General features: G+C 35.1%; 1 protein-coding gene across 1 annotated transcript in view; it reads left to right on the top strand.

Moving 5' to 3' along the window:
• The first annotated feature begins 13,943 nt into the window (after positions 1 to 13,943).
• LOC125651596 (uncharacterized) overlaps positions 13,944 to 24,978 on the top strand; it is a 37,304-nt gene continuing 26,269 nt past the window's right edge. Inside the window, exon 1 of the mRNA XM_048880253.2 lies at positions 13,944 to 14,888. Within this exon, the coding sequence (XP_048736210.1) occupies positions 14,633 to 14,888 (256 nt within the window). The 5' untranslated portion in view covers positions 13,944 to 14,632. The remainder of the gene's footprint in view (positions 14,889 to 24,978) is intronic.

Raw genomic sequence — 24,978 nt, 5'->3', positions numbered from 1 at the left:
AGTGCTGAAAATGAGTGGATTTTCTTCCGATCAGAGATATAATGCTACACTGGTGAACATCAAGTGAACGTGTAGTGTAAGGAATAACAGGGAGGAAATAAATTATTTTGCATCGTTTAAAATTCGGAAGCGCCATAACTATTAATCATTAAAACATCGCAATGCAACTTACTACAACAATGATTGATGAGTTGAAACTCAGGTAACTAAGATTTAATCTTATTTCCCGGTTCTGGGGTTGTTATGTTTTTGATCTTCTTTTTATTGTGGCATCACGTATTTTGTTGCCAATGTTGGGTCCGAAAACTCATTAAACTAACTGAAGATTTTAACACCCTTGTAGGAATAAAATGGTTTTTTTTTATAAAACGAAAACGGGGGGAGGGGGGGGGATATGCTATCATACGCTTTCGTTCGTTCCTGGATATGCAGAAGAGTAAAAGGTGTAATGTAAGATCAGTGCAAAGTGACATAATTATCACCGAATTTTAAAAATCAAGTACCTTCCTATGTTGGATGAAAGTCCATACATGATCACAAAAAGTAAATCATAAGATAGTCATCAATAACAAAATAAAAAATATCGTTATTCCTTTCACATATACTGTATAGGTTTGTTTTTATACTTGTGATGATATAATGTATCTTATTTGCGGCTTTAAAAATCAGCTGAAGATGACACCTTGTGCTGTATTTATAAATGCATTTGTACGTTTCTTGATTATGCATATAACAACATTGAGAATATCTAACGTACTATCCAGTATAACGCAATGCAAATGGCCGCTTGATTTCTATGGAGCGCCAAATTAACATAAACTTAAATAATTGAAGATATCTTCAATTATTTGAAGATATCATCAATTCAATTATTGCTCTCTTTAATTGAATTAATGCGCGCATTAAATCAATTATTGCTCTCATCAAATGAATTAATGCGCGCTTCAATTCAATTATTGCTCTCATTAATTGAGTTAATGCGCGCATCAGTTGAATTAATGAGAGCAATAATTGATTTAATGCGCGCATTAATTCAATTATTGCTCTCTTCAATTCAATTGATGCGCCCATTAATTCAATTAATGAGAGCAATAATAGATTTGATGCGCGCATTAATTCAATTATTGCTCTCTTCAATTCATTTGATGAGAGCATCAATTTAGTAGAAATATTGCTCGCAATAATTAATTTAGAGCTCGATATAAATAATTTGATGATCTCTTTAATTCAATTGAAGGTATCTTTAAATCATTTTCAATGCTTTTGTATAAGGAATTAATGCGCGCATCAACTCTTTTAAAGAGAGCAACAATTCAATTAAAGATATCATTAATTCAATTGTGGATATGTTGAATTGAAGATATCTTTAATTATATAGTTGCTCTCTCTAAAAGAATTATTGCTCTCTTCAAATGAATTAAAGATATCATTAATTCAATTGAAGAGAGCAATAATTGAATTAATGCGCGCATTAAATCAGTTATTGCTCTCATCAAATGAATTAATGCGCGCATCAATTCAATTATTGCTCTCATCAATTGATTTAATGCGCGCATTATATCAATTATTGCTCTCTTCAATTGAATTGTAGCACGCATCAATTCAATTGTTGATATCATTAATTCATTTGAAGAGATCATTAATTCAATTAAAGCGCGCATCAAATCAGCTGAAAAATTAATGCTCTCATCAATTCAATTAATGCGCGCAATAATTCAGAATTGAAGATATCATTAATTATTTGAAGAGATCTTTAATTCAATTGTTGCGCGCATCAAATGAATTGATGATATCTTCAAATAATTGAAGATATCTTCAATTATTTGAGTTTATGTTAATTTGGCGCTCCATAGATTTCTTACTTTAATTCACTTATAACTCAATAACAAATTATGTGCTTTTATCACCTGACCTATATTTTGTTTTTAGTAATTTTGGTTTTTGTTTTTAAATTTTGGTTGTTTATTGTTATTATTTTTTATTTATTTATTCATTTTTTTTTTTTTTTTTTGTTTCTTTAAAATTTCAGTTTTAGTTTTTTAGATTTTCTATTGTATTCTTATGAGGCAGAAATATTTAATAGCATCTACATGTTCATGAGAGAAAAAAATTCTGGTGGTGACCTTCAGTTTGACATTAAGATAAAACGATGATAAAATGTACATGTAATATTCGCTTTCATTCAAATGATCAACAACAAGAATAAACATATTGTCAAATTCTCGGGACGACCTGTCCCTTCTTCAGGACAAACGAAAAGAATTACATAATGTAGCCAATATTAACAGAGAATAACAAACACTACCTATAAATACATCTAGCACTACAACTACACTATTCTACAAACGTATTTGCAACTTAGACTACATGTTTTTTGGTTTTAGGCTTGTCAGTCAATGTTAAAAGCGGAACGAATTTGGACATGCCTTATTCGTCCAAAGAGCATATACATATAATAATAATAATAACTAGACACGATCTCGTTGCGAGCAACGAGTAGGTCTTCCGTCCGATTTGTTGATGCACTCGGAGTTAAAAAAAAAAAAAAAAAGACAAATGAGTCCCAATTTAGTTTCCGACTTTAAGACACTTTAGATATAATCAATTTTTCATATCATAAGCTTCTGAAGCAAAGTTGCGGTGAAATTCGTTTGAAATTCGACTCTCCAGGCGAGCCATAAGGCCCGCGGGCCTATTTCTTGATGTCATTTGTTAGCCCTCTATAGACTCAACAACTTTAGTTGTATATGTCTTTACAAAATATTTACCTGTAAAAAGTTATTGAGATCGACCGATATCAACAAAAAATCGACTCTACAGGCGAGCCATTAGGACCATAGGCCTATTTCTTGATATCAATCGATAGATCTCGATAAACTGAACAACTTTTGTTCAATATGTCCTTACAAAATATTTACCAGTTACAAGTTTTTGAAATCGACTGATATCGACAAAAATCGACTCTACAGGCGAGCCATGAGGCCCACAGACCCATTTTTTGATATTGATCGATAGGTTATGACACATTGAACAACTTTTGTTCAATAATGCTTTTCAAAAAATATGTCGTTTTAAAGATATGAGGCGTCAAATATTTACGATTTTGGCCCTTAAAATCTCTAATTACGTAACATATGACCTACTTTTTGATTTGATAAGATCAAGCTCGTTGAGATGAACATTTCCGCTTCTACAACTTATTATAACATATTAATAGTTTCTGAGATATTCTCAAAAACATTTGGACCCTTCTGAACCCCTAATTTAAAGGGCCAGCCCGTTTTGCTTGATATCGTAAGAAAGGCCTTGTCATTTTAAACATTTTTTGCTCAACAAGTATTTAGAAATTCTTTACCGTTCTCGAGTTATCTCTACAAGAAATATTTAGGGGCCAAACTGTAGCTCCCTAACGGGGCCACATAGGGAAAAAACGAAATGTACATATTGTTTAGATTATCATTCTGAACAACTTTTGTTCAATAATGCTTTATTTTTAATATTTAGAAATTCTTTACCGTTCTCGAGTTATTTCTAGAAGTAATTTTTAGGGGCCAAACTGTAGCTCCCTAACGGGGCCACATAGGGTAAAAACGAAATATGCATATTGTTCAGATCATCATTCTGAACAACTTTTGTTCTTTATTGCTTTTCAAAATATTTGTCGTTTTCGAGATACAAGGGGTAAAAAATTTATGGTTTTGGCCCTTAAAATCCCTTATTACGTAACATATGACCTAAATTTTTATATGAATAGATTTGGATTGTTGAGATGAACATTTTTTGTTCTTTGACTTATACCAAAATATTAACGATTTTTGAGATATTTGATCTAGACTTTGAGCCCTTCTAGATCCCTAATTTAAGGGGCTAGCCCCTAAATCTTGATATTTTCGAAAAGATCTCGTAAATGTGCACAACTTTTGTTCTACATGTCTTAACAAAATATTTGCAAGAAAAAAGATATTGGAGATCAAAGGTCAAAAATCGCCGAAATCGGCGAAAAATTTTGGCATCCATTTTTTCAGGTCCAGGCGAGCGTTTAGGCAAATCGCCTCCGGTAAAATCGAATCCCCCACAAATCTTCTAAAATGTTTACTCTATCTTGTGTAGAAATTTCAAGACTCTAGCTTCAAAACTAACGGAGGAGATGTGTGGAGAACAAGGCCCTTCAAAAAGTCACTAAAAGAGAGATAACTCCTGACCGGAAGTGACGTCAAGCACGAAATTTTGCAAGCAAAGTCTCGTCACCAAAAGACATCTTTCCTGAAAATTTCGTGAAAATCGATCGAGAAATGGCTGAGAAAAACGCGTGTACTACCAAGGAAAATAATAATAATAATAATAATAAAAATAATAATAATAATGAAGAAGAAGAACGCGAACAATAATAGTAAGGTCTTCCGCAGGAGACGGAAGACCTTAATAATACCATATTTATATAGCACCATTTTCATACACTATGTACGCTCAAAGGTGCTTATATATATATATATATATATATATATATATATATATATATATATATATATATATATATATAATGATAGCTGGAACTTTGTACACACATATCATTTAAGAGATTTTGAGAACCAAAGGCAAATATTTATGAAATTCAATGCTGTCTAAAAAACGAATTAATTTTTTTTTTTAATACGCGGATATCGATCGCATTGTATAGCGGGCGTGGTGATATTACATCATTTGACCTTAATAAATGCAAACCCGCACTTGATTTCATTTCCTGATTGTTGGGAGCATATGATTTTGCAGGGCCTTGACTTATGACCTCATAGCCTAAACATCATGAGAGTCACCAGAAATTCATTTCCTCCTTGAATGAAAGGACCATTATGATTTTTGTTTATTACAATGCTATGCAGAAAATGCATCTTTACACAATACATTATTGTGGTCTTTAAATATTTGGTCCAAAAATTGCTGACCGTATGACGAAAAATTCTGTATAAGGTAGAATATCTAGCTTTCATTTGATTTTTCAAGCTTGATGTGAAAGAGTCAGAAAAAACACACCAGGAATCCGAGGGATGTTCAGACTTTTACAAAGGCTACAATTTTCATAAGTTTGTGTGTTAGTGATTTTAGATATCCCTGCAATTTTGAGATAAAAGAAATGTTTTATTTTATTTTCAATCTTAATGCATTACATTTTATCGAAGTTCGGCTTTTATCCAGAAAATATTAGACAGTGTAGATTTACGTAAAAGTTCGGAACCAGTTACACTTAGCAATAATTAATACTGTGTTCTCCACACATTCTGATTACTTGTGTTTTCTGTCTTCCACAGCCATTCCTTGTATCTCGACCGCCGGCCGCGGAGGTCTAGAGGTAGAGCGTTCTCCCTGCATGAGGAAGGTCGGGGTTCGAATCCCGGCAGCGACAGACCTCAGACATTAAAACAGATAGGGACAGTTCCATCGCCAAACGCTCGGCATCAGTTGTGAATGTCGCGGGTCCTTGGAGATGACATTAAAAACGGATGTCCTATGTCACAGTAGGTGTGGCACGCTAAAGAACCCTCACTGCTCCATGGCCGTAAGCGCTGAGCATAGGCTTAAATTTGAAGCCCTTCATCGTTATTGGTGACGTCTCCATATGAGTGAAAATTTCTCGAGAGGGACGTTAAACAAGATACAATACAATCCTTCTATCTCTTCCAACTGGTATCATTTGCATAATTATGGACCAGGATGTAAACTTTAAAAACAGACAACTGTGACAATTTACAATATGAACATGGACTTAAAGCTGAAACTCATCAAGCACGATATAGAAGAACCACGAATCGTTCAATATCTTGTTTAAATGTTCTCGCTATAAAATTTTCTAATTATTTGTTTTAATGATCCGTATTCAATTGTAAACTTTCTGTTTCCATGCTTTTCCTTTCAGCCATTATCGACCATTAGCTTTCCATATTTCTACGTCCTCCTGAAACAGTAATTAAATCAATACCGACATGAGTGTCAAGTTTTACTTGATTGCCAAAATACTATACCTATTTTCACCTGTATTGACACAGCTATTCACACACAAAACAAAAACCGCCTACTAGTAACCTTTCATTAACTTATGGAGAAATTATCATGCTTTGATTTATTTCTATTTTACTTACACTCTAGACTACTAAAATAACCACGCCATGAATCTTAATTCATAAAGGACTGGAAATGATTACAATGGCGATAATATGCATCAGGTGTGGTTGTATTCGTAATTGATTAATAACTCCTAATATGTAAAGGACATATCAAGAATGCACAGGATTTAGCACCTTTCACAGATTTAATATCATGTATTAGACATCACATGTACAAAGCATTACATTTACTCTATATTCAACACTTATTGATAGGAGATTATCTAATAGTTACTAAACATAGCAATGATGCAAATAAACTGTTTTTAATTGTGTCAAAATATCACTTGGTTGAAGCGTTTAGCAATTCCTAATCTATTTTATGCCTGCCAACATTGAGATGTAAATCTTGTAGATGTATTTGATAAATGTTTTGTCTCCATAAAAAACCTTGACCGTTCAACTTGCATAAAAAACTACATTCATAAAAAGCAACATATATTTATTAGAACTGGAAATGGAGACATAAACATGGTTCTGGATACTTAGAATGAAGGAAGACAACATTGGAAGAAGAGATATGAAGTGGGCACCACCTGGAAAGAGAACTGGGAGATCGAAGAGACTTGGAGAGGAACTACAGCGACAGATGAAAGAGACTGGATACAGCTGGAATACCATAGGGCGAGGAGCGCAAGACAGGAGCCAATGGAGATATCTTGTAGCCGCCTTCTGTGTAGACATACACGAAGAGGATTAAGTAAGTACTTACTATATCATAAAAAGAAACATTTGAAACTGAATTAATCAAATAAAGGTCTTCTTTGTAGGGGATTGAAATAACGCGTTTATATTATGCATTGTTATCCATCCCTCAACGGTTAGAGAACCTCTGTCGTATTTGTAGGTAGATGACCTCTATTGATATTTAGAATAGGTTATAGAAATCAGTCTTTACTCTACAAGTACAAATTCTTGTCCCATTATAAAGTCCACAGGGTTGTATTCTATACTTACGCATTTCGTCCTCCCGATAACTGTAGAACCTTGTGAAGTGTAAATCAAAGTTTGGTCAATACTTGTAGACCATGACCTCTATTGATTTTCATAGCGAAAGGTCACGAGAATTCCTACCATGTGTATGTATATACAAACCGGTGTCCAGCTGATATCAAATAAAGAACCCTTTGTCCGATATCCATCAAATTCCAAAGACATTTTGATGTGATTGGTTGTTGACAATGTTCATCTTGGTTATGATTGGTAGATGACAATATTGATATTGGCTATGATTGATAGATGGCAATATTGATTCTGGCAATGATTGGTAGATGACAATGTTGATTTTGGCAATGATTGGTAGATAACAATATTGATTGCGGTTATGATTGGTTGTTGACAATATTGATTTCGGTTATGATTGGTTGTTGACAATATTAATTTTGAGGTGAAAGTTCGTGGTTTTAGTCCCGTGGGGATCCGGGTTAGAATGGGTCATCTGTACCCCCTTGCTTGTCGTAAGAGGCGACTAAATGGGGCGGTCCTTCGGATGAGACCGCAGAAACCGAGGTCCCGTGTCACAGCAGGTGTGGCGCGATAAAGATCCCTCCCTGTTCAATGGCCATAAGCGCCGAGCTTAGGCCTAAATTTTGCAGCCCTTCACCGGTAGTGGTGACGTCTCCATATGGGTGAAATATTCTCGAGAGGGACGTTAAACAATATTCAATCAATCAATCGTGGTTTTATCTACTATATATACACATATTGTTGTCCAACCGATGTCTAAAGAACTCTTTACCGGATAGTCATCTTTATCAACATATTGGCCATGTCTATGAAATGGCTCGTACATTTTCAGGTCAAACGATGAAAAATTCTCGATATGGGGAAGGGCGTATATGTTTTACAACGGTTGTGATTTTCGATTTTGAAACTACATAAAGACTAAATTTTTCTAAATAACTATTTGTTAGATAGGTCAGATACACAAAATTAATTATAATGTATCGATGTGATTGGCCACATTATTAGAGTTACACAATTCTTCACAAAGATTTTCTTTCAAGTTAAAATTGCTAAACTAGCAACAAAGGTTTATGTAATACTTTTGTTTTATATGTAATATATAGAACAGTCATAGATGAAATATTATTCATCTTCTACTACAGACTTGCACACACACACACACATACACACACACACACACACACACAGAGAGAGAGAGAGAGAGAGAGAGAGAGAGAGAGAGAGAGAGAGAGAGAGAGAGAGAGAGTCCTTCGGTATACACTGTTTCGAATACCTACCAGTTTCAATTTCTAAAGGGAGTGAAGAAATTGTAAATTTTGTTAAGTTTGATCTCACAACTTCATTGATTGGGAATTTCAGTGTTCTTGCAGTTTATAGTGGGGTTTTTTCTGATTTGAGTAAATGAACACAGGTTAATAGTCTTTGTATATTCCATATTTTGGAGTAGCAGATTATTTTCAATATTTTGTGTAAACACTTACTAAATGCAGATTTAGAAATGTCTAATAATAATAAAAAAAAAATGACAATAGTTTTAGTTTATCTTTTAAGATTTGTTTTTGTCTCTGTCGGGCATACTTACAACTAACATTGAAAAGCTATTCATCCTCTAGTTTACCTGCTTTGAGAATTTCTTTTGTAACATTATTTCTAGTATGAAGGTCATTTAGTCTTTTGTAATATTCAAACATTAGAGCTCTGAAACAAAAAGGGAAAACTTTTGCCTCGTACATAATTGTCAACTGGACACTAAATTTCAATGTTAAATTAAGAATAGTGTTGTTCAAAATGACAAGTCCCGTGGTGATCTGGGTAAGAATAGGTCCTCAGTATCCTCAGTACCCCTTTCTTGTTGTAACAGGTGGCTAACCGAGGCCCCGTGTCACAGCAGGTGTGGCATAGGATAGGCCTAAATTTTGCAGCCCTTCACCAGCAATGGTGACGTCTCCATGTCAGTGAAAAATTCTCGAAAGGGATGTTAACAATCTAAAATTAATCAATCGATCAAAATGACCATTGTTGTATTGGTTGAAAACCCTGATTCCACAAGTACTCTGAAGTTGAAATTAAAAAAATTATGCTCGAGTTCCTCATTGACAATATATTTTCGTAGTCTTTAGTGATCACGTCTTCCAACAATCTGTTGGAATTCCCATGGGCATGAATTGTGCTCCTTTGTTAGCTTACCTGTTTTTATATTTGTATGAAGCAGAGTTTATTCCAAAGCTTCTACATGAGAAGAAAAGATCTCTTGCTGTGGCCTTCAACTCGATATTTACATTTAAATATATACACGGCGTTTTATCTATTAACAATACTATTTAGCATGTACATTTCTTGTGAGAAAACCTTTCTATTGGTACCAAATTTGTTGACCTTGTGACCTTGAAATTGACCTTTGGCCTGCTTAGAAAATATTCACTAAAATGTTACAATCCGGGGTCATCAGTATTTCACAAACACGTCTTGTTTGACAATACGAACCGATGGTCGAACGTGAAGCAATAAAGGATTAACAAGAAAATGAATTATAATAAAATTATCATATTTAACGTAAGATACAAAAATTCAAATCGACATAATACAGATACGAATGACCCATTTAATGCTGACGTAGAGCGTCATAGTTCATACTCTCATGTATTTTCTGAAGTGAAATTCATTTATAAAATTAGTGTTTTATGAAGTGTTTTATGGATTATGAAATATTAAAAAAAATACATGTTTTAATGTTTTGTTGTGGAAACATAATTTTGTTTTATTGTTGCATTTTTCATTTCTCAACAAAAACATTGAGCAGTGCATAATTGAATATTCACATTTCCAATGTTTTTGTCAAATTGTATTGTATTGTATAACGAACAGTGATCAATCTCATAACTCCTATAAGCAATACAAAATAGAGAGTTGGGCAAACACGGACCCTTAGATATACCAAAGGTGGGATCAGGTGCCTAGGAGGAGTAAGCATCAAGCATCCCCTGTCGACCGGTCACACGGTCCGCCGTGATCCGTATATTTTGATCAGGGAAACGGAGTTTTCCGTAGTCAAAATCAGCGTGCCGTGAACGGTCCAACAATCGGTATGAAACACGTCAGACAGCATTTGACCCAATGATATGTTGCATTGACAAACGACCATAGAATTTGCGAAATGCTGAATCTAACAAGGCTGTTGAAACCCCTGTACCATCAACTTGTATGTCAGTAACCTGCCTCGTAGCAATTTCCTCATGAACGCGCTGGAGTTGTAAACAATGCGCGTATGAATCTTGATAAATATAGTACGTGACGTCTATTTTAACTGCTTCAAATTACTACAGAAATGAGAAGAGAATGTAGATATGAAATATAAATACCAGTTTTGAAAATACATGACAGTATAAACTGCAAGACTTAAAGCCGGCATATATAAATCTCCATTACGAATGTCGACGTGAAGTGTAGCAGTTCACACCCTCGTGTATTTTCAAAGAATAAAATTCATTTCTTTTTTAATAATTGTTTAGGTTCCTTTAACAATTATGAAAATTACAAATTGCTTCCATTGATTTCACATTTAAAAAAAAAAACACCCCAAAACAAGAAAACAATCTAGATATTTACTCCTTATTTAAGACACTGGATTGAAATGTTTATCATACGAGAACTATATATGATACATGTAATGTCATTTTGTAAAATGTAGTTCCCGTAAAACGAGTTTTTGAATGTTTAGATAAAGCTGTAAAAGCTCATGTCGGATACAGTGTTACATAATCTATCTTTAGAGTCCATGAATTCAAAAGTGATATCATTTCTCTGTTTGGAATCATATATCTTTCCCTATGATATTAACGAGTCAAGGTTTTATATGACGTATTAGAATAAAAATATAGCCGTTTGAAGTTTGAAATTTCACAATATTATTCTTACATTTGAGTAAACTGACTCTTTATTTCCCTCATTTTCTATCCTGGACATTCAGAGTAAAATAAATGGTGATCTACAGCACAAGTTTTAGAGAGATCGAAGGCATCGAGAAAGTCGGCAGCCAGGGATCGAATTTCGACACAGTAGTTGTTTGAGTCATTTTGACAAAGAACTGGGAAAATCAATTTGGACACAGCATCAATTTTATTCGGAATAATGCATAATTTGTGTCACAATTCATTTTATTGAAAGACTGGGACAATTAGCACCTGATACTTGATAGATATGTTACATAGTATGTTACATAGCTCTGATAATATACAACTATTGTTACACTGTATATATGTATTTAGACAATTGTGCGAATGAAAACCGACTTCATCAATATAAATGTTTCTTCTAAAAATGAACACACTGGAAAGTTGTAAAATGGTCAACAGTCCATGAAAACTGGGGATCATATCCATTCACACATTAGAGCGTTACTAGGGAAAACCCCAAGTGTGTGGAATAAAAACCACACAATTTTTAAAATGCCTTTTACGCACATGTAGTTCTAATCAACGTTGCTTTGTAATCCAGATTCAAATCTTATTTTGGCTCCGAGTTGTATCATAATCGAGGTCAGGGTGCGAAACTTTCATTACTAGTATCAAGGTTAGAGTGCGAAACTTTCAACAATGTTATGAATTATTTTGGCATACCAGAGAAGCGGTAGGGAATTCATTTGTGAATAGACTGTCAAAGATATCAAATTGCGAATTTTAATGCACATGAAAAAAATTAATTGTGTCATATTACGATACCAGGAACTAACTGTTGCACGATTTAAAAATGTTCAAAGTTGAACACTGAAAATGAGTGATCATCACTACAATAGCTTTAAGTTAGAAAGGAATTTTTGGAAAAATGAACTTGTTATAAATCAAAACCACGACTACAATTATGTCTTGTTTAATGTTCTCAAATGTGTTCAATATTTTCGATGATTGCGGTTGCGAGAAAACTGCAACCGCCATTGGTAGAAATTTTACCTAGAGACCCACAAAATGCGGTTTTCTTTTGACACACCGGATACTGTGAGGTGACGGTGTATATTTGTGGATTGACTACTAATCGATGACAATAATCATTAAATATTCCACTTAGATATTCCAATTATGGGATTTGTTTCTCCATTATCAATGAACGTATTCTTCTGTACAAGATTTCAACATTGAAAATATCATTCATCAATTTTCAGAAAAGTATAGCTGTGAAAATAAATAAAATCTAAAAGTACCGAAGGAAAATTAGTGCATATTCTGGATATTTGAGGTTTTAGTCTCATGAGTGGGATTAAATGCATTGAACTATGTTTGAGTACTTTTAAATGGCATATTTTCTTTATCCTTTAAACAAAAACACATGCATAATACACCTACACTTTATTATATCAATATTGTATAGGGAAAAAAACCCATTTGTTTCGCACCGACAGTTCAATTTAGATTGTATATACTTTTCAACATCTTAAAATAAACAGTTTTCAATTTCCGTGTTATCACGCTCTCACCCCGGTGTTTATTGGTATTCCCCCGTATTCTGATCATCGTCAATATAAAGCAACAGACACACACTTTAAAATAAGACCTGACAGAGATAATTGAGTCTAAATAATATCTTCTTATACACATATATATGTAATTGAATTAAAACACAGAGAGAGAGAGAGAGAGAGAGGGGGGGGGGTGAGATGTATATTTAAAACACACACACACACACACCCGCACACACACACACACACACACACACACACACACACACACACACACACACACACACACACACACACACACACAGATATATATATATATATATATATATATATATATATATATCTGTGTGTATGTGTACATGTATGTATGTATATGTTAATTAATCACACAAATTGTATAAAAATTTTCAATTCATATCAAGACAAGATAGGTAAATAATCTTTGTACTGCCTATCGTGCACACACTTAAACCCTTTCAACCATGTTAGAAGATACATGTAGACTAAACTGTCAGTTTCAATAAGTGAAATGGAATGTATGTGTTTATGAAAAGCTGGTTTGATCACCATTCCCTTTAATCAGAATAATCGTGCAGCTCCCTGAATTTGATCACTTGTTAACTAGTTATCATGAAATCGATATCGATTTTTGGAGAAACTGCACTGAAGAAAAAAACATGTTGTATTTAATTTTCAAATCTTGTGTTTGACATCAACAGTCCTAAATATGCTAAAATTGAAATTCTCAGATGCATGCACCTACACTGTAAATGAAAATTAATTCTTAATTAGATCTTTTATTCTGAGGACATAATTGAGATAGACAGTGTCTGCCAGTTTTATTGTATATATGATAAATGTAAATTGTGTCTACTAAGGGTCCGTAAAGAACACATTTTTAAATGTAACTATACATGTATGTTGAATTAAAAGTTCGATACGAGAAGCAAGGTAACATTTGCAGTATTGTAGAAACACAGGGGGATTCACTGCAGAATAATGTTACATTCAATAAACGGCTCATCGAAATAAAAAGTGCAAAACCATGCGCCACATGGGAGTAGAGGTAGGCTTATATAAGAAGCAATCTCAAATATCGTTGAATATCATACCATGGTAACAGTGGGATGGTTTCAATACAAGAATCCGAGAGTCCCCCCCAGGTATTTATAACCAGGTGGAAATAGGTACTCCCGTGTTAGTTTACATGTTATCAAGTACTATTTTATTTCATGAATTGCAGTAACATCGTTTACACTACGGTATGTGTAGCAGAATTACGTAATTAGCATGCTCTGTCCTGTTCGCATACACCAATCAACGGTACACCACACAATCGGCTAGTTAATAATTCAGACAGGTATCTTATCGTTTTCCTTAGCAACACAGCTAACATGCATTGTTATTCTGTTGTTCCAGGTACAGATAAATCAGGTATTGGGGGCTTCATCCTTTTGTTTTATGAAGACTTGGACATCACTAAACCTTTCCCGTAGCTCTGTTGTTACAGAAGTGACATCGGTAAATACACAGTTTGTACGCGATCGAAGCTGCATTGATCGGTTTGTATATAAAGCAGCAATCTGTCTCTTATGAAAAAAAGAAATAAGTGTGTGCCGCTGCGCCCAGCAGTTCACATAAGATCTGTCTTGGATATAAATAAGTTAATGAAGAAGGAAGAGAAATAGAGCGAAGTGCAACTACCCCATAACAAGAGTCAGAAGTCGACCACAAAGGAAATGGACCCTGCTTCAAGCGAAAAAGCACATCAAAAAGACAACTATATCCTCAAAGTGATCGTTTTGCTATGATTGGGACTTAAACTCGCACTGACGGTATTTGTTAGACATAAAAAAGTGAGGAGTCGTGTCTTTATAAATCAATATACTTTCCTGAAGAGAGTTGAAAAATTGACAGGTATGTAATCTGCTAATCAATGTTCGGTCATGGCTAGAACAATTTTCATCCTCTGCAATTGACAGTGGACTTTAACCATGTTGGACTGGCAGTTGGATTAAACCTCTCACGTGCTCTTCTACAGTCGCAGCCCGACTCCAAGATGCACGCGGTCTACGCTGGCGGGTCGACTCCAACCCCTTCCCCACGTGTCCACAGAAAACAATTTGGGTACGGTCGACCCGTAATGCCGGGATATTCTTTTCCACATAAACAGTCCCCACTCCATCATAAAAGTGCTTCGAAGGACTCCGACGATTCTTCATCCAAGGAGACCAATTTTCGCGAGTCTATTCCCGCCATGTGTACGGCTGTGGCCTTCACGTGTCTCATCTGTAACATCCTCGTGCCGGGGCTAGGTAAGAGAACATATGTTTAGATGAAAATGTGTGTATTTCTCTCAGCGTACTGGAATCATTTAGAAGGATTCGGGATGCATCATTTGTCATGATTTACGTGCCGTAACTGGTAATTGTTGAGATGAAGTATGGTATAGATTAACAGTGGTAGTAATGGACTGGATTATCCAAAAAATAAAGCAAAATATGAATCAAATTCTGTCAATGAAATGTTATGATCGAAATCAAAATAAGGGGTTAAACAGGATTTGACACTTCCAGTAGGTGCATTGCAGAGAATTGTCGGGCTGTGTATGTTTTATGATTAAGACTATTCATGTATCATGTTGCACAATTTACTCGGTAGTTAATCTGATGCCCTTTGTAACAGATGGAACCAATTTTTTTCATAGCGCTCTCTCTTGTTGAAAAATGAAAAAAATAATAATAAAGAAACTACTAAAAAAAAATTATGGTATAAAACATTTTTGAAAATCGGAAACCTTTTTAAATAAAAAATAATGTAAACCAAAAATAAAACTTCATATCATGTTTTTCTCTCTTTTCTCTGATCTGATGGAACTGTTTGTCTGCTAAATACTCGTCTGTAGTTATTTCATATCTGACATTTCCATTCCAAAAGCGATTTATGAATTTCTCTACTTCCGCTTTTATTTAGCAAATTGATAAACGACAGATTCTTGCAAATAGAAATAAAAAAGAGCACTCGCTTTGACTTTCCTGTGCGTGATTAACTACCAGAAATGACGAGGTAGGAACAGATAATCGACTTCGCTCGGTTTTCTTTATGGGGTCTGTACATTGTGTAGACGTCTTGGCGATCTCAGCGTGACCTACTTAAATAGACACCGTTACGGCGTGCATCCTGTTCCGGTCCCTGAATCCAGAGTAGGGCTGACGACTCTGTGACAATTGCTGGGTAACTTAATCAGTGATTAATTTGTCCCTGATCGCCACCTCTGGCAATCGATTCGACATTACAGAAATCCATGTGGAAGTTGTATGTGCTCGCTCTACCCGCCTTAGATGTACAACTTATTCAAACTATTTAGTTTGTATACTTATCAAATGAAAATATTCTTATATATTTTGTATTATAAGTTTAAATGAGCTGATGAATTAAATGAATATTTTTTATGGCAATAAAAGGAACAGAACTATATTTGGACATTATAACGGTATATCCTTGCCTGAGGATGTTTTTTCTTCTGTATTTTAAGTAATCATTTTCGATTACTGAGATATTTTATGTATATCGCATAATTAATGTCAGATAGCAAATACAGTTATATCAGTGATTATTGAATGAAATGGACCGTGTCAAAACAGCCCACTACCGGACAATTCTACGTTCTCAGATCCCATGCTGTTCGATATGTGATGTGTATTGTACCAGAGCGCAATAACGCTTTGCACGATTTCGTAGATGATGATCTCTTGAATAGCTCTTTTCAATACCTTTCCAACGGTATAAACACGAGCCTTCAGCTCTACATTGTTTTAAACTTATAGTCATTTCAATGGAGCCAGTCGTTGACCACTGTTGTAAAAATGGTTGGGAAACGGGTTGAGAATATTGAAGAAATTAGCTTATATAAAAGTTCGCACAAAACTTGGTCATTCGGTAATGCGGATTTTTACTGAATTGAGTGAAGTTTATGGGTCTGATAAGGTATCTTATGAGACAGTTCGTAGGTGCAGAAAGAAATTTCTCACTGGCACAGAGTGCGTTAAAGATGCAACAAAATATGGCCGACCTGTGACTGTAATAGGCAAGGCAAATGTCTCAAAAGTCAGGGAAATAATTGAAAAAGATGGCAGATACACGATTCGTGATATTGCCATTGCTGTTGGCATATCGCTAGCGCGGGTACATTTCATTTTGAAGTCTATTTTTAAAGTACGATAGATTTCTGCTAGATGAATACCGCATGTATTGACAGATGACCAAAAAAAAAAAAAAACGGGTACGAGTATAAACCGCTTAGCAATTGCTCAAAACGTTTCCCAAATTCAATCAAAGACAATTTGCAAACATAGTTACTGGTGACGAAACATGGGTTCACTATTTTGAACCAGTAAGAAAAATTGGAAACAAAATATGGCTAACTAAACACGGTAGAAGTCCTGATTGATTGATTGAATATTGTTTTACGTCCCTCTCGAGAATATTTTACTCAAATGGAGACGTCACCATTCCCTGTGAAGGGCTACAAAATTTTAGTTGCCAAAAGAACCATAAGCACAAAGAAGGTTTTTTATTGCATATTCTTCTCATGAAATGGTATAGCCGTACAAATTCCGGTGCCGAAGGGTAAAAGTGTAACAGGTCGGTATTACCGTACTAACAAGCTCAAGAAATATTATCGTAAACGCGCTCTGTGTCAAGATTTAGGCTTGTTCGTCTACTTCATGATAATGCTTCATCACATACAACTGAGCTTGTGAAGCAATTGTTGAAGTCGGAGAAGGTTGCCGTCTTGCCACACCCACCATACTCTCCAGATTTAGCTCCATGCGGTTTGTCTTTTTTCTGACTTCTGTATGTTTTAGTATTATTTTTACACTCTCTATGACCAGTACTTGTGTTGGTTTAGTATTCTTTTTACACTCTCTGTGACCAGTACTGTGTAGGTTTAGTATCTTTTTACACTCTCTGTGACCAGTACTTGTGTAGGATTTAGTATTCTTTTTACACTCTCTGTGACCAGTACTTGTGTTGGTTTAGTATTCTTGTTACACTCTGTGTGACCAGTACTTGTGTAGGATTTAGTATTCTTTTTACACTCTCTGTGACCATTACTGTGTAGGTTTAGTATCTTTTTACACTCTCTGTGACCAGTACTTGTGTAGGATTTAGTATTCTTTTTACGCTCTCTGTGACCAGTACTTGTGTAGGATTTAGTATTCTTGTTACACTTTCTGTGTAGGATTTAGTATTCTTTTTACGCTCTCTGTGACCAGTACTTGTGTTGGTTTAGTATTCTTGTTACACTCTCTGTGATCAGTACTTGTGTAGGTTTTAGTATTCTTGTTACACTCTCTATGACCAGTACTTGTGTTGATTTAGTATTCTTTTTACACTTCTGTGACCAGTACTTGTGTTGTTTTAGTATTCTTTTTACACTTTCTGTGACCAGTACTTGAGTAGGTTTTAGTATTCTTTTTACACTCTCTGTGACCAGTACTTGAGTAGGCTTTGGTATTCTTTTTACACTCTCTGTGACCAGTACTTGTGTAGGTTTTAGTATTCTTTTTACACTCTCTGTGACCAGTACTTGTGTTGTTTTAGTATTCTTTTTACACTCTCTGTGACCAGTACTTGTGTAGGTTTTAGTATTCTTTTTACACTCTCTATGACCAGTACTTGTGTTGTTTTAGTATTCTTTTTACACTCTCTGTGACCAGTACTTGTGTAGGTTTTAGTATTCTTTTTACACTCTCTATGACCAGTACATTTGTAGGATATAGTATTCTTGTTACACTCTCTGTGACCAGTACTTGTGTAGGATTTAGTATTCTTTTTAAACTCTCTGTGGCCAGTACTTGTGTTGGTTTAGTATTCTTTTTACACTCTCTGTGACCAGTACTTGTGTAGGTTTTAGTATTCTTTTTACACTCTCTGTGACCAGTACTTGTGTAGGATTTAGTATTCTTGTTACACTTTCTGTGTAGGATTTAGTATTCTTTTTACACTCTCTGTGACCAGTACTTGTGTAGGTTTAGTATTCTTTTTACACTCTCTGTGACCAGTACTTGTGTAGGCTTTGGTATTCTTTTTACACTCTCTGTGACCAGTACATTTGTAGGATTTAGTATTCGTGTTACACTCTGTGACCAGTACTTGTGTAGGATTTAGTATTCTTTTTACACTCTCTCTGACCAGTACTTGTGTAGGATTTAGTATTCTTGTTACACTCTGTGTGACCAGTACTTGTGTAGGATTTAGTATTCTTTGGAGACAGTTCCCTGTTGTGCTTACAGATAATTGGTAAAATGGTCGCAAGCATCAGGATGACGTAGAGGAAACGAACTCTAAGGCAATATCTGTAATCATTTAACACATTTCGGACAATTTTCGAGTCCTTTGCGATAAATGCAAAGAGCCCGTTTAAGGAGATTTAGGATAATTTCAAGTCAACAGAAATTCACGCACAGTACAGAATTTATACGGTGTTGTTTCAATACATGTGTGTTTAACATTAAGTAGGTACAGAAAGTCTAAGTGGAGTACTGCTATCCTGAGCTACAGGTATCAGAAAATTCCCTGAAACTGACGATCAGATTTCACGATTAAGTTCCATAATGTATATATGCACGTGTTTGTTTTCTTGAGATACAAAAGTACAGACTATTCATACAAAATAATTATGAAATCGGAAATCTTTTTATGGAAGCTCAGTTGCCTAAAGCACCAAATATTCATAAAAATGAAATTAATTAATGACCCCCATTTTGAGAATTCATCATGTATAGCTCATCATTTAGTAACCCTTATCATGTGTATCTCAAAATGAGTATCAGTTTTAACATATGACATATTCCAAATTCATGAAAAGGTTATACAGATAATGAAAATTCCAATTTTTTCTCTCTCAAAATTTTGGTTTCTAAAAAGAAAAATTTGAATGCTTAGAAAATATAGAATAGACATACACTGCTCTGTATCAAATGCAACTATGGTATACAAATTGTTCATAGGAAAACATGTGTTTCATATTTAATGCCATTTTCTCCTAAAACCCTAGATTTGCCCAAATCGTTGGCTTTAGACCCTCACATTATATATACATATTTACTAAGGCATCTTGATATAACATTTTACTAGGTCTCATGATTTTAAGTGAATTTTGAAATTTATAAGAAAATGGGGGTCAGTAAGGGCCCTTCTGGTACTCTGCACGGTCTGTGTCTCTAACTACAGCTGTAGGTGTTGTCTCAATGTATACGAGAAAAATTATCGAATGGAACGTAAAACGATTAACAAAGAGAAAAACAATGAACTTCGAAATAAATTCGGTCTGAATCGGAATAAATGAAAACGTTCAGAAATTAATTTCCTTTAAAATGTCGTCAGGATATGTACATGTACACGAATAGGAAACATAATTAGCCAATCAAAACACTGGATACTTATCTTTAAAATGATTTGACAACAAGGTCGCTGATTAGTGTATACACTCTGGTATATTTAATAAATAATGCAGGAAATAATGGAAAAGGCTGTGGGGAAAATTCAGTTAATTTGTTCATTAATCTTGGCAACATATTTGTCGATTGCCAACATCTGTGTCAAGATATCGAATGACTTTCACGTTAACGCATGGTACATAAAAACGGTTCATACCCTGGACGTTCTGCAATATATATCGGCAAACCATGAACACCCAGACACCTAGCTAGACAGAAGGTGTCAGACGAGGGCATTCTGAAATTGATTGAACGATACGGGTAAAATCTGCTGTTGATGATTGTACAGTTTTTAACCTCTGGTGAATATAACCATATATTTCATTTAAAAAACTAGACAAATGTATTTTGTGTATTGTCAGTTCCACGAAATCATTCGGTATCGAATTCCGTATCAGACAAAAGAAAAAATAGATAGAATCCCCTACCCCCCTCCCTCTACAACCGGAACTGTTTAACTCATCCAAAAACAGACCAGCGGATCTACCTAATATACCAGAATCTATTTTATCCATTTTACCCCTCAACTCTTGAGCAGTGATTTATTAACGTGTTGACTATATAACAATAGGTTTAAATCCTATTGCTCCTGTAAGTGTTGGCGGAGGCTGCAGGTATTACATCAGTAATGTACGTCTACATCTAGAAGCGATATGCACAGGCACTTGTTTCTGTAAATGACTTATGACCTCTGTATACTAATAACAACACAAGGTAACTAGCTTCAAATGACACAGAATGGCACCCCCTGAGAATGTCGGCCTTTTGAGCCTCCAGGGAATATGCGATGCTAATGTATTTACTACCGTTGTATTGTACAATCATTCAACTTAAAAACCATGTATGACATGACTGCATTCATTGCCTCTTATCGCCGAAAACTGCAACAAAAAATGGATTTTCCGTTTTATACCACGAAGTGCTATGTACTGATACCGCACAGAATACGTGGGCGATTTTGACTGGCTAGCACGCTCTTCTAAAATTACGTTTGGAATTCTTTAGAGTTATTTATAGAAAGATAGAGCATCAGAGATGAATTAAAAATAACAGGCAAAAGGATGATTTTAATGGTGACCATTAACTACAATTGATCTTATTTTATATAATTTAGTTACTAACATTAGGGGGGAAATGCTACAAAAAATAAAGGGGACTCCACCCCCCCCCCATATTTTTTTCCACAGACACCTGATAACTATAATCCCCCCTTCTGATTTTTTTTTTTTTTGCGGTGACAATGCCTCCAAAATGTATGGATTCCTTGTCTCTCTCAACCCAATTTCGATTGATGTAGTTGTTTCACGCTTTTCACAAGCTTTAGAGATTGGCCTTCTACTGGACTGGTATAATATATAATATACTTATTATAAACAGTATAAGGTATTTAAGGCTTACAAAAAAGCAAGTTTACGATTACATAAATCGAAATTAGGATGGAATAGACGGGGAATCCACACATTTCGGAGAAATAATCGCCGCCCCAAAAAATCAGAAAGGGGGGGGGGGGGGTCCATACTTCAGATGCCTGTGAATTTTTCCATATCGGGACAGATCCGTAATATTAGGGATGCGGGGAGGGGGTTCGGTCGGAGAAGTTGTAAGTTGCACATGGCTTGTTTAAATTTCCTGACAGACTATGAAAGTCATGATAAAGACTTTCAGAATCTTAATTAGTGTGTGCATGGGGGGGGGGGGGGGGGCGGGGGGGGGGGGTATAGTGTTCGTCAATGCTGTCTCAATTTTTTCCCCTCAGGCTGGGAGGGGTCATTCTTTGCTCCAGGGCTTCAATTCATAACTTTCAAGCTTACATGCATTAATATCTTCTCATTCACTACTACATAGTACTATCAAAAATAGTGGAGAGGCCATTCTCGCAATATATCTCCATTTGCACGCATGAAAATAACAGTTAATGTTAAGGGTTGGCCAGTCGCCTCCGAAAAACATTGATATGTGCCTGCAGCGTTCTTGGTACTTATGGTGGGTTTCATAAAACTTCAATGTAACAACAGGTACTTGTCACATCAATACATATCACAAAGTCAATAACACATCACTAAAAAAAACTTTCATTGCTCTATTTTGCATACTTCCAAATAATCTTTTATCTGTATTTTCTCTGACTTTCCATAGATCTGTATGAAACATGCAATTGGCAGAAATATTTCTCATACTAGTTAACGAAGTTGTTTTTACAGTAAGTCATAATTTCATTATTATCTTCATCAGAAATGATTCCGACACGAAAATATTTTTAAATCTCCACTCGGGAGGTCTTCGCTTCTATCTTCTGATGACATGTAAAATTCCGAAACGTACGAACAGCTTTGGTTTTTTTTGAGTAACTAAAAATAGCGTACAGCGTCTTCAATTCAAAATTTTTATTTTGTTAACAAAGCAATATGTTCAAGATTTTTTGGTAATAAACATCGTATCAATTTATTGTGATAATAAACCAATGAGACTTTATTTTTCAACACAACGAATATACAATTTTCATTCTGTGCGGTATCAGTACATAACACTTCGTGGTATAAAACGGAAAATCCATGTTTTGTTGCAGTTTTCGGCGATAAGGGGCAATGAATGCAGTCATGTCATACATGGTTTTTAAGTTGAATGATTGTACAATACAACGGTAGTAAATACATTTACATAGCATATTCCCTGGAAGCTCAAAAGGCCGACATTCTCAGGGGTGTCATTTGAAGCTAGTTACCTTGTGTTGTTATTAGTATACAGAGGTCATAAGTCATTTACAGAAACAAGTGCCTGTGTGTTGTTATTAGTATACAGAGGTCATAAGTCATTTACAGAAACAAGTGCCTGTGGCGATATGTCATTACGATGAATAAGTGAATACTACAAGACTCGGGGAAGGGGGGGGGGGGGACAAATTGTTATTTTGGTCTCATAATTAGGTTATTCTGATTTGCCTTTTAAATTACGAGTAGGATGTTTCTTCATTAGTTTCTGTGTGTATCAAAAGCGCCACATTAAATCCCTGCATAGCAAGTCCAAGTAGATGTTTCTAAACCTTGATTAACGTTTGATAGAAATAAACATAAATTGGTTTAATTTGATTATGAAATTTGTTTGCAGAACGTGTTTGACTTTGTATGATGCTTCGTGGAATGTCTTTTAAGAAGTCAAGATTTTGTTTACTTCAGGAACTGTTCAAATTTCATTAAAGACTTAAACACCCCTTTCATCTTTATTCTAATGAGTACCTGGGTATGATGAAATATGAAAACTGAAGAAAAAATACACTCTCAAATCAATGTGTGCGCAGTTGAAGATTCGATGCGACACAAATTTGACGAGGGATATCTTGAAGAAAGTATAGCTTTTTTAAAAAAGTTTGTCGTCTTTAGGAACAACCTTATACAGTAAACTGGTATAAATGTATCATATACTTTTAATGATTACTTTAAATACATGTATTTATATTTTTAAAATTTTATCATATGACCACATACATGTAATCAAAATTTTCTAAAATGGTGAATCTCATAGGCCTATAAGATTTTAAAAACACCTGCTAGAAACTACTGTATTATAATTTTTCTGGTATGACCTTGAAGTAGACTTGACATTTGTACTAAATTAGAAAGCATTGTTTCTTCTCAATCTCAAGAAAGCAGTGAAAAGCAGATGTTCAGTATGTTTGATAAAATGATATTTATTTTTCACACAGCAAGAAACAAAAAATACTAAATAGCTGAGAACAATTTCAAGATTTGCGCGCAAAAAAGACCGTTTCTGTTATTTGTTGAATTATAGAATCGTTTTTGACATTTGCTATTGATAATAGTGTCAGTTTCATTATATTGCAATTTTCTTCTCTTCGTTTTCTCTATTTTTATAAGATTGAAAATCTTGTAGAATTGTTAAGTTGTACGTAAATTAGATCATCAGCAAATTATATCTCCCTTATGTTGAACAGAATTTCAACCAATCACAAAGGAGAGGAAGTGCATTATCCAAAGACCTTATAATACTTCAACTATATATACAGTCTTCCATGGAAGACGATAATAATGCTGTAAATAAATTCTATGTACAATCACAGCTGAGGTTTGTTTGTTAAATTACGTTTCTTCGACAATTTTTTCACTCATATTGAAACGTCACCAACTGTATGTGAAGTACTAGAAGCTTAGCGTCTGGGGCCATGACGCTGAGGTTCTTAATATGCCAACGCCTCCGCGACGTCCGTTTTTAAGGTCACATCAGAATTACCCGTGATATTCACACTTCTAAATGCCAAAGTGTGACCTCGCCCGGTCATACCACATCAGAACTTCCGCGCCCGGTCACACCGCAGAACTACCGCGCCCGGTATACCGCCGCGGTGGTCTAGAGGTTAGAACGTTAGCCCCGCATGCGGAAGACCGGTGTTCAAATCCCGGCCGCGACAGACCTATGTCGTTAAAACAGGTAGTGGCAGTTCCATCACCAAACGCTCGGCATCAGATGTGAATGTCACGGGTCCTCGGAAATGACCTTAAAAACAGACGTCCCGTGTCACAGTAGGTGTGTCACGCTAAAGAGCCTTCACTGCTCAATGGCCGTAAGCGCCGAGCAAAGGCCTAAATTTGAAGCCCTTCACCGATTTTGGTGACGTCTCCATATGAGTGAAAAATTATCGAGAGAGACGTTAAACAAGATACAATCAATCAATCACACCGCAGAACTACCGCGCCCGGTCACAGCTTAGAAAAACTACATTTAATACAGGACACTGTTTATAATTAATGGCGAAGTGTATGCATGTTTTCCACAAACGTTTTAATGGTACACTATTTAGCAAAATGATTTTTCGCTCTCAGCCTTCCCTCTATTTTAAACTCTCTAATTTATTACCACTCCTTCGTATGCATATCCCTTGATCATA

This window comes from Ostrea edulis, chromosome 5 (genome assembly GCF_947568905.1).
Source record: "Ostrea edulis chromosome 5, xbOstEdul1.1, whole genome shotgun sequence".
NCBI classification, from domain to species: Eukaryota; Metazoa; Mollusca; class Bivalvia; order Ostreida; family Ostreidae; genus Ostrea; species Ostrea edulis.
This window is presented reverse-complemented; position numbering and strand designations above follow the sequence as displayed.